Raw genomic sequence first — 11,567 nt, forward strand, 5'->3', positions numbered from 1 at the left:
TAGATAACAGCCCATAGGTCTCCCCTCCGAGCCCTAGGTACAGCACTTCCTTCCTAGCCATGTACACCACTACTCAGGCCTGGTCTACACCGAAAACCTACAGTGGCACAGCTAGGTTAGGTAGAGGTGTGAAAGATCCCTCACCGCCTAGCTAGGGAGCAGGGCTGGCAAAGCCCTCAATGCAGAGGCAGCTCTGCTGACAGCTGTGCAGCCAGAAGCCCTTGTCTAACGTCGGTCAGGGAGGTGGTGTTCCTATGCCATCAGAACAACTCCTTTGTCAGCGTGCGCTGTGTCTGCACTGGGGGGCTCTATTGGCATCACTATGCTGCCATGGGTTCTGCAGGATGGACACAGCCTTAGCTGCCTTCCTCTTTTACTAATCCTTTCCTGCCTTCCACTTTTTGGCCCTCTCTGGCGCTCGCTCTCCTTCGCTGTAGACTGCAAGAGGCCACTGAAGCGACGCACCACGCAGTAACACTGAGCACAGAGCTCAGACTCTGCCTTGTCTGTTGCCGTTGTAGCTGTCCTCTTGTCTGCACACACAGCGCTCAGCGAGCTAAGCAAGCTGTCTTCATCATTGCAGCAGGCTCTGGTTCCACACCTGCCCCATTTCTTACTATGAAGCTTAAAGCAGGGCATGCGTCTCGGTACATCTGAGCTGTTGACAGCTCAGCAGTGTCCCCTGCAGAGCCGTGGTTAAGGGTGCATTTTGAAAGAGTTGGTGTGGCCTGAATCTGCTGCTCTGCTGAATCCTGGGTCCCCCGGTTAATGGTGTCGCAAGCAGATGGGGTGTGTGTGGGGGGAGGGAGAGGTGAGGGGGCAGTTCCTGGTAATCGTGTGATATCACAGTACAGCAGTGCCTGGAGGACACTGCTTCCCCCTCCCTACCCCGCTCTGCACTGCTGGCATTTCTTTAGCACAGCCCCTGCCCTCGCAAACTTTGTCACTTTGCAAATCACATTGGCGTGGACCTGACCTCAGGAAAACCTCTGCCAACCCTGGCCCAAATCCAGAGGTTCTTACTCAGGCAAACCTGAATCAGTGGGAACGACCCCTGTGAATCTGGCCTAGTAGCTAGAGGATCGCACACTCCATAGTGCCTGTGGGCTGAGCTCGGGGCAGCCCTCTATTCTCCCACAAGCTCCCTGTGGTCACCCGCAGTGCCTCTACTTCAGGGGCTCCCTGCAGCTGTGTGTGCCCCCTTTTTTCCCCCCCTCCCCACATACCAGAGCCCCCCAGCCGCCCCTGCCAGCGGTACCATTTGCTCCCCATTCTCCTCCCCCAGGACAGGAGTTGTGTGCACACTCCCTTTCCCCTCATCATTACTTGGCTGCAGTCTGTCTGGGAGATCAGCAATTCAGCATGTCGACTTGTTAAACGCCCGGGGGCTGAGGGGCAGCGCCAAGTTAGTGATGCGGTTAGGCTGGAAGGGATTAATGGTTGCCCTTTGCCAGACCTTAGGGCTCTAGACAACTGCAGAGGTGCTTAAAGCTGCGGGGGTGGCAGGTCTCCAGGTGTGTCTCTTTTCCCGTCTCATTTTCCAGTTTCCCTCCAGATCTATAGGCTTCTGCCTCTTCTTGGCTAGAACATGCATGTTTGGCAGTGGCCGGACGAGGTATCCACAGACATGTAGAAATGCCTTACCCTGAATGGAAAGCCGTGCAAATATGGCCAGCCGTTGTTAAGAGCAGAGGGGTGCTGAGTCCAGCAGGGTGTGGAACAGAGACTGCGTTAACGCACTAGGGGCTGACTGGGCCATTCTGGTGCCTGTTCACAGGCCTGTGTGAAATGAGCCCGGTGAGCTTGGTCGGGTTCACAGTGAGCAGCACAGAACCCACTGGCAGTGTCCCTGTTGGCATTGACTGAAAGCACCACAGAGTCACTGCGGGATGATTCTTTCCTTCCTACAGGCAGTCGGCCCCGTCAGCGCCCAGTTGAGACAGATTGACTCTGCCTTGGGGGAAGCCAACGCCTGCCCAGGGACCAGTTCTGGATGGAGAGAGGCCTTCCCTTCCGTCTCAGGCTGCCACCTGACTGCAGCATGAAAGGCTCACTTTCAAAAGCTGTATAAGGATTTCCAGTGGCGTACTGTGTGTCTCTGGCGCCTGGGGGCCAATACTTTCTTTTGTCCCCGTCCACCCCACCCCAAGTGGCAGCAGTGGTGGCAGCGCCCCACACTGGGGGGGTGGTGTCTGCGGGCCCATTTACACCCTCCCCCTCACTGGGGGCAGCGGGTGCAGCTGGGAGTGGGAGTGATAGGGCAGATGCCCCCAAGCTGCCTGGCGGTGAGGGGCGCTTGATGGGCTCTGGTCCCCGCAGCTCCCTTGTTGCGCCCAGTGCGGAAGCAGAGGGACCGGAAGGACGCTTGCTCCCCCCACAACAGGAGCCCTCAGCCGGCAGGTCTGAGCTGGGGTTGGTGCAGCTGCCGGGCCCTGGCCACCTGCGACAGCAGGGAGGGTCTTCTGAGGAGAGCCTGGCTGGCGGCCCCCCCGCTAGGCTGGTGCCCCATGCCCCCCGCCACTGAGGAGTTCTAAAAAAACCCATCTGGTAAGGCCCTGACTCAGCAGAGATTCATTACTTAGGGTGTCAGCTCTTTGGGGCAGGAGCCACCCTTTTGTTCTGTGTTTGTACAGGGGCTGCCATGATGGGGCCCCTCGGGCTATGGTAATGTTACTAATAGCAATGAAGCACATGCTTAACTTTAAGCACAAAAGTTGTCCTAGGGACTTAAAGGTCCGCATGTGCGTAGGTGCTTTGCTGGTTTGGAGCCCAAGGAAAGGTCATACAATATGGGGCCATGATAACAGGCTTCACGTGTGTCAGAGGTTATAAAGATAAATTGTTCTCCTTAACCAGGACGAGAAGCAATGGGCTTAAATTGCAGCAAAGGCGATTTAGATGGGCCATTAGGAGAAGCTTCCTCGCTGTCAGGGTGGTTAAACACTGGAACAAATTGCTTAGGGAGGCTGTGGAATAGCCGTCATTGGAGATGTTTAAAGAACGGGTTAGACAAACACCTGTCAGGGATGGTCTAGATCAGGGATCCCCAAACTTTTTAGGTCACCCCCCTTTGCCCTTGTCTGTGCCTCCCCCTCCCCCCCAGCTGGAGATGGGAGCAGGGGCTGGGAGTCGGGGACCAAAGCTGGGGGCTGAGGCCATAGTCCCAGCCAAGCCAGGGGCCGGGACTGTGACTGGAACCACGGTGGCCAGGAGCAGAGCAGGGAACGTGGTCAGGGGCTGGGGGTAGGGCCAGGAGGTGAGGTCAGAGCCATGTCTGGGGGGTGAGGTTGGAGCAGAGCCTGGGGCAGAGCAGGATGGCATCTCCCTGTCCCCCATGGGGGCTGGCCCGGGCCTGCCACGCCCCCCCCCCCCCGAACTTTGCTGGGGGGCACGCCCCACAGTTTGGGGACCTCTGGTCTAGATAAGACTTAGTCCTGCCTCAATGCAGGGCACTGGGCTAGATGAGCTGGTGAGGTCCCTTCCAGCCAGACATTTCTGTGATTTCTGTGGTAAGGTTACTTTGTTCACTGAAGTGAAATCCTTCAGTGTCCCTCTTTTTATGGACCAGTCGTTCCTGGAGCCTCCCTGTGACCTGCGAAACCGGGCTGTGTGCTCACCGAGCCTCCCTGTGCTGTCTGTCCCCCCAGGAGAGGTGGCTGCGGTGCAGGGCACAGCGTTTGATCTGAAGAAGCCAGTGAGCTTGGGAAGACACATGCAGAAGTTTCAGCTCCCTGGCTTTGACCATAACTTCTGTTTGGAGGAGTCACAGGCTCGACGCTTCTGTGCAAGGTGGGAACGTGATCACATCAGCTGCTAAAGCAGCGCTGCTTCCCTGGCTTCCCATCTTGCTGGCTGGCACCAGTTGTGCTTGCAGCAGAGGGCATTGACTGGGGATGGTCCCAAATTTCTGTCCCTTCCATGCATCTATCGGGCCCCCATTACCAGAGTATCTGACACATCCCTCCCCCCGTCTTTAATGTATGTCCCCTCACAAGAGCCCCGGAAGACAGCACCATGCTGTCCTCCCCAGGCTGCAGAGGGGGAACTGAGGCACAGAGCTGTTAAGGTAACAGTGGGAGCCTTGGGCAGGGCAGGGAATTGAACCTCTCTTGCCTGACCACCGGACCATCCTTCACCCTGCTCTTTGCCCTTCTGGCTTATGTCTTCCCTGGCCCACCACCCCTCAGTCTGTCCTGCTCACATCTTCCTGGCCCATGCATTCCACGGCCTCTTCCGTCCTTCCTGCTCTGTCTTGCTGCTCCTATCCCTCCACTCCGCTCCTGCAGGCCACCCACTGCCCATCAGCCTCCTGTCAGCGTCGCTCCATGCCCTGCCCACCGCTTTGCTCACTTGGCCTCCTCCTTACCTCATCGCCTGGGCATTTAGGTTGCACTAATTGCCAGGGAGTCTATGTGCCCTACAAAATTGCATGAGCCCAGGTGACCTGGTTCCCTTAGCGGGTTTCTCATGAATGTCACCGTTCCCATGGAGAAACTGAGACGCAGGGGAGTCTTGCATTGTGTCCTGAAGGGCTGGTCAAATCTCCCTGACTGTCCCCTCAGCTGATCCTCTGTCCTTGCTTACCAGTGTCCGTCCCTTCCCCCCTCTTGCTTTATGTCCTGGCTCCCTTGGTACAAAACCAACCACCTCTCTCTGTACAGGGTTCACCATCCCCCTAGTGGCAGGACGATGGAGGTTTACACCACTCAGCCCGGGATCCAGTTCTACACTGGAAATTTCTTGGACGGCTCGCTGAAGGGCAAAGGCGGCTCCATGTATCCCAAGCATTCAGCCTTCTGCCTGGAAACACAGAACTGGCCGAATGCTGTCAATACGGTAAATAACCCTGTCCTGGATGTATGTACTAGCACTGGGCGGGGAGGGCTCCTCACCTGCTGGCATCTTAGTTTCCTTAGGCTGGGTCTACACAGTTTTGAACCAGAATATCTATGTTGTTTAGGGTGTAGATGCAGTTACCCCAGTATAAAGGGGCTTTATACGTGTCTGGCTTAGTCCCCTACTGTACGGGAATAGCTATATCAGCCTAAAGCACCTTTGTGTCCATATAACTGTGTTTCTGCCTGAGGGGAAGGTGCATCACTGTGACTTCACCAGTGGAGTGATAGTGGTACAACTTGTGTGTGCAGACACGTCTTTAAGAAGCTGCACTTCTTGGGCCTGAATTCTGCAGGCCTTAGTTAGGTAAAAGGCTCATTGACGTCAACCCCCGACTCTCATGAAGAATGCCTTGGGGTCTTTCACATCTGCTTTTCCAGTCACGGCCATCACTTGAGCAAGGATCTCAAACTGCGCGTTGATTGTGAGGTCATGACCAGGCCCCAAGCATAATTTTTTCAGGTCCAGTACAAACTTGTAACATGGGCCCCCTCCCACACACATACCCCTGGGGGTTGCAGCCTGGGCCAGGCCCGCCAGGGCCTCCGGGCCCCAGTAAAGTGTACTCTTTCCCCCTGGTCATGACAAAACTCCACTAGGAGCTCCACAAGTAACTCCCCATACTGGATCTCAGTTTGGACTCAGGGCTCCAGGTGGGCATTAACCAAATGCCCCACCTACTCACCTGGGTAACAGACCTATCCAATGCCACAAAACGATCTGTGTGTAAGCTGAATGCTTTTCTTGGAGGAGGAGGAGCTATTTTCGCTGGCTGACTGATTGTATCTTAGCACCAGCGGGTCACACACTTGGCTCCTTTTGTCAGGCGAACTCAGTGCATCACCAGGGGCTCCCTGCAGCTCTCCATTCCTCCTACAAGCTCTCTCCAGCCCCCTCCATTTCAGGGACTCACCACAATCCGTTCCCTTCTCTCATGCCAGTCTGAGCTGGTCTTAGCAAGTAACCCTCCCTCCGGTAATCAGCCCTTCCTCCAGGCTGCTCCCTTTCGCTCAGGCATGTGACTTTCTTCCCCACGTGTCATGCAATCAAATGTAAATAACAACCTGTTGCTGTGGGGGGGGGGGGTTCAAACCTCAGCTCAGCAGTTAAGGGCTCATTCTGGGCTCAACCAGCATCACCCTGACACACCTGCAGCAAATGCTCCATCAGGTGGAGCACTTAAAAGAGGGGTGCCTCCCATGCCCTGGCAGAGTTGGAAGAAAACTGAGCTGCAGCCCCCCAGCCCCAGCAGAGCTGAAGCAGGTTCTAAGTCTGGCACACTTGCCCCCCAAGAAGGGCCCTCTCTGATGGAAGGGAGCTTCCCAAACCTGGCACAGCCAGAAGGGGGGATATCTTCCCTCCCCCCTCCTCCACCGGTGAGTCCGGGACATTAAGTATCCCCTCCTGAAACCGCCTGCCAGCCAGACTGCAGTGTGACCACTAGGCCATGCTCCCCTCGCAATCCCCAGGGGGAGGCGCCCTTGCATTGCTCATTTCAAAATGTTCCTCTCCTGTGGGTGAGCTATGCCTGGAACAACTGGTTTAAATGCACAAAACAACTCCAAAGCTGAGGCTTCAAACAGCTGTTAAATGAAGCACTGTGAAGTAGTCTAGTCGGGCCTAGCATTTCCATTTCAGAAGCAGCATTCAGTGCGTCCTTCGTTAACTAGCAAAAGCAGCTGTGTGGGTTAAGCCACCTCGCCTTAGAGGGACACTATGAACATTAAAAGGCAAGTGAGGATTTTAGATCTTTACCAAAGATAAAAATGAGGCTTGACTTGCCGTGCTGCACTATGCACCAAGCTGTGAGACTGTCAGCTAGATGACACTGTGTTTGTCTTTCCACAGCCCCGCTTCCCCAGCATGCTGCTGCAGCCAGGAGAGGAGTACAACCACACAACTTGGCTCACTTTTACTGCAGCTTGAGGCCAATCAGTGCTGCAGCCACAAGCAGACATTCATCCCCAAGTGGGCTTAGTGTGGGGGAAGCAGGGGAAATCACTGAAGAGCTTCCAACTCCTCTAGCATAGCTCTTGACACTGGCTTGATGGCTCCCATTGAAGTCACTGTTAAAACTCCCCTGAAGGTCAACAGAAGGAGAGTTAGGTCAGCACTGAGGCCCAGTTCCCCAAAGGGATTCAGGCACTTAAGTGCCATTGATTTCAATAGGAGTTAGGCACCTAAATACCTTTAAAAATCTGGCCCTTAGTGGCTGCAAAACATGTCATCCTCATCCATCAGTTGGAGCCTATCAAGCCCTCTTTTAAACTCCCTTTCCCCATGGAATCAAGTTTAAACTTTTTGTCTGACTTCCTTCAGGGCCCTATAACCTCCATGCTAGGGATGATCTTGTCTTTGAGTCATTCCCACATGCACTGTCACCTTTGTCTCTTCCCACTCCCGCATCAGTGCCTTTTCTGCACCATCCCTTCTGTCATTCAAGTCCTAACTAAAAGCTCATGTCTGTGACCCACAGAAATGAACCAAAAATAAATCTACCCACTATTCCTTCCTCAAGGGTGCCCCATGCATCCCAGCATCTCTGTCTTTTAGGCCTGGTCTACACTACAAGTGTTTACCGGTGTGTTGGTTAGAGTGTGATATTCCAGGAAAGGCGCTAGTGTGGGTGTAGTTACACTGGTATAATGCAGATATTCTTATTTCCCTCTCATCCGGGTATAAAACAGTCCAACTTAGTCATGTAGAGAAGGCCCCAGAGAAAGAAATGAGTAGCTCATACTCATACAAGTAGGGACTGAAGCCAGGTGGTCTATGGCTTACATCCTCAAAGACATTCAGCTGCTTAACTCCCAGGGGGAGGTACCTTTGAGGCTCTGGGCCTATGTGCAAGACTACAGCCAGGGTCTCCACACTAAGCTTATGTGGGTGGGGGGTGATTGACACAGCTATGCTGGCAGAATTCCGTTCTGTAGATAGTTATACCAGCAAAGCTGCGCTTTTGCTGACATAGCTCATGTCGCTTGAGGGGGGGTGGAATAAGTTATGCCAGCCACTAGCATAAACTGCACCCCCCAGAAAGTCTGGTTTGCCAGTCTAGTATACTGGCATTCCTGCACTGGCAAAGTGCTCCTCGTGTAAATATGGCCTAAGGACCATTCACAAGACTAAAGATTTGCAGGAGCAGTCATTTCCCATATAGATATACTGGCCAAGGATCAACTTCACCTTCTGTTGCTTAAATAATAAAAACAGATGTCATCTCACCCATGTCCTGGGTCCTGCTGGCAGAAAATTTCTCTGACAATTAAAATCTGCTCATTCAATTTTATCATTTGAGTAAGCTTATCTTCCATTTGGTGATAGTGACTGATGCAGGACATATGCCCCCCTAACTGTATGTACTGTGCAAAGATCTTGCTTGTTACTCACTTCCATTGTACTGATTTTACTTCCTCAATAAAATGAATGTTCAAGATTTAAGTGTAGCCCCAGATGGCCCAGTTCCCAAGCTGATGCCAAGGAGCGGGGAGGGGTATTTGTGCACATGACCTTTCTGGAGTTGATCTGTGCTGGCCAGTGCCCCAGCCTCGAAACTCCTCTGGCTGCTAAAGGCCATCAATGATCTGTTACAGCAGCAGGGCCTCGCTGAGGTGCAGAGATGCCCCCGCTATGCCTCCAGCACCAGCCCTAGACAACAGGGGTGGCCACTCCAGTTGTGGAGAGTCTCCCCAGGCCAGATCTATCAGCTTTGTGCTGGAGGGAGCAGGGCAAAACCACCCCAAATGCAGCCCAGGATCTGAGCCAGAGCCAGCACAATCCATGCAGTCTGGTCACTGATAATTCTACCGGTACTGTATGCATTTTTTTTTTTTTTTTTAAAGATTCACACATTAAGGCCAGAAGGGCCCATTGTGAGCCCTTATAGTCTGACCTCCTGCATGTAACAGGCCACAGGACTTTCCTGAAATAATTCCTGCTTCAAATCCACAAGCCACGGTTGAACTAGAAAAAGATTAAATCTGGATTTAAAATTGTCCAGTGATGGAGAATCCACCACCTTCCTGGGTAGGCTGTTCCAAGATTTAATTAATTACCTTTATCATTAATAAGCTAAATAGATTGAGCACCTTGAGTCTTTCATGGTAAGGCATGTTCCTCACAGCTCTTCTCTGAACCCTCTCCAATTTTTCAGTATTATTCTTGAATTGTGGACACTAGACCCTGAACACGGTCTTTCTGTAGTAGTTACATCAGTGCCAAATACAGAGATAACAGAACCCCCCTAAGTCTGTATTCCCATTTATACATTCAAGGATCACATTAGTCCTTTTGGCAACAGCATCACAGTGGGACCTCATGTTCAGCTGATTATCCACTAATGACCCCAAATCTTTGCTTCCTAGGAGAGTCCCCCATCTTGTAAGTATGGCCTAGGTTCTTTTTTCCTAAAATGCATAGTTTGCTTGTGTCCAGCTTCCCAAGCAATCCAGAACACATTCTATCAACGTCCTCTTCATTATTACCACACCACTCCTGTCTTTGTGTCATCTGCAAAATTATCTGTAATGATTATTCTGGCAGGTCAGTGACAAAAATATCAAGTAGCAAAGCACCCAGAACCAATCCCTGTAGGACCCTATTAGTGAGAGCGTTTTAAATCCATTTAATATGTGCCCTTTTGATTTCGTATCATTCTCACTTATCCAAAATGTTGTACAGTACCATGTGAAATGTGCTACAGATGTCTCAGTATATTACATCAACACTATTTTATCAATCAGATGTTAGCATGACCATAATGTAAAATGTCTCATTTAGCTCCCTCACACATGGTATATTTCCACTCAGCCCCTACTTCTTGCTATAATCGTTGCCTGGTTCTCTTCTACTGAACAGTCTCCTTCCAGCTTTAAGCCTGCAGGTCTTCCTGGGCAGCTAGTTTCCTCTTGAACTTGGTCTACATGCACAAGTTGCACTAAAAAAAAAAAGTTAATTTAAACTAATGTAGCAAAGCTCTGTACTGACACCTGTTTTAGTTTAAGGGTTTGTTATTTCAGTTTAGTTCAAACCTATTCCCAACCAATTAACTCCCAACCAGAATCAAGAGCATCCACACAGAAGCTTGCACAGGTTTAACTAGGTGTAGGTTAACACATTATCTTAAGCACATGTAACTTTTTCATGCACACAACTGCTACGGTCACTAATAGAAATAGCTAGACTGGCACCGTTTTCAACTGCTTTTATAGGTACCCAGACTCCTCAATACAATGAACCAGGATGCCTGTAAAAGCATCTGGAATGGAGGTACCAACATGAGAATTCTCAGATGGCAGCAGACCAGTTTCAGACAATAGCAATAAAGCCCGATGGTCAGATATAGTTAGTTGACTAGAACAGACAGCTCAACCCAGTGTGTTCTGAAGACATCTTTGAGGTGCCCAGGAAGAGTGGGTACTGTTTAAAAATTGCCATTTATACTGAACTGTATCTAATTCCATTCAATATAATGTCCCAACATTGAACCTGGTACTGGTGGCTATGGATACAGGTCACTGCCAACTATGGCCCTTGTGCTCCAGGAGGAGATTCACACCCCAGTGACAGACAGTGCTCACACCACCAGATGCTCTTAAGATTTTCCATTAGGTGCCAGCTTTGTTTCCAGAAGGGATGCACTGTACTACAACACATCACTGACCACAGCTCTTTTACCGTCTGCGCTGCCCACTGTTTGGGCACTACTGCCATATACCACAGAAGGAGACAGCCTTCCCATTGGAACAGTCCTGCCCACATAGACCCTGGTTCTTTGGTACTTGTCCTAAGGAAGTGCAGCCCCAGCTGCTCTGTTTTCTATGCTGCTCTGGAGGAGCGGAGAGACAGAAGAGATGTACCAGTACAGTCATTTTAGAGTCTGCAGGTTTATTGTGGAGTAGGTTTGTTTTAACAGTACAGAAGAGAAAGAGCTCATTAAATGCAACAGCATCATTCCATGTGGCACTTTTACTGGTTATACTGTAAAACTGCTAGACAATGGACAGTCTATACTGATGAATGTCATCCTAAGCAATGGCTTCTGGTATTTTTGCTGAGTTATTCCAGGAAAATCATACAATGTTGCCGTTTCCTGCTTCCCATTTTGCAGTCTTGATTTACGGATATTAGCAGAATATTAATCATAGCATAATTAGCAATGGGAGTGGATGCTTCTGTTGCTAAGCAACAATGCGCTGAATGTATGGAAACTAGACACCAGAAAAATTAAAACTAGGCATCAAAACTAGGAAAGTGACTAGTACACTTCAAAAACAAAGCTGCCAAATGAAATGTCTTCAGTGTGTGGGGTCTATTAGGGATTCTAACATCTACCAGACATAAATGGAGTCTAACTTTAAATGAGAAATCTGTTATCTGAAAATTGTGGGTTACCCAAAATTTGTCTTTTGGTTCAAAATGTAATTCTCCTATTTAAGATACTACATTAAGAACTTTATGCTTTTGAAAAGTTTACAGCTTTTAATCTGCCACTAGCCATTTCATTAGGAGCCCAAATAAGTCTGCTCTTTCAAATTCAGTGGATGTTTAGAAAACCCTAACAGTTCTCCTTGAATGTTGAAACTGACATCTAACTACATTAAATAAAGTAGTCCAGAATAAAAAAAAAAACATGGAGCTTTTTAATATCTATTAAGAAGGTGCTGGCAGTC

General features: G+C 50.5%; 1 protein-coding gene across 2 annotated transcripts in view; it reads left to right on the plus strand.

Moving 5' to 3' along the window:
• Positions 1 to 11,526, plus strand: part of GALM (galactose mutarotase) — a 71,464-nt gene extending 59,938 nt beyond the window's left edge. For both annotated transcript variants that reach the window (XM_067532873.1, XM_067532872.1), the window contains exons 6-8: positions 3,648 to 3,789; positions 4,662 to 4,836; positions 6,745 to 11,526. In XM_067532873.1, the coding sequence (XP_067388974.1) occupies positions 3,648 to 3,789; positions 4,662 to 4,836; positions 6,745 to 6,822 (395 nt within the window). In that variant the 3' untranslated portion in view covers positions 6,823 to 11,526. The remainder of the gene's footprint in view (positions 1 to 3,647; positions 3,790 to 4,661; positions 4,837 to 6,744) is intronic.
• Positions 11,527 to 11,567: the final 41 nt, after the last annotated feature.

The sequence above is a fragment of the Emydura macquarii genome, unplaced genomic scaffold, assembly GCF_026122565.2.
Source record: "Emydura macquarii macquarii isolate MOO-44397 ecotype Brisbane River unplaced genomic scaffold, CSIRO-AGI_Emac_v2 contig_3305, whole genome shotgun sequence".
In the NCBI taxonomy this organism is placed as follows: domain Eukaryota; kingdom Metazoa; phylum Chordata; order Testudines; family Chelidae; genus Emydura; species Emydura macquarii.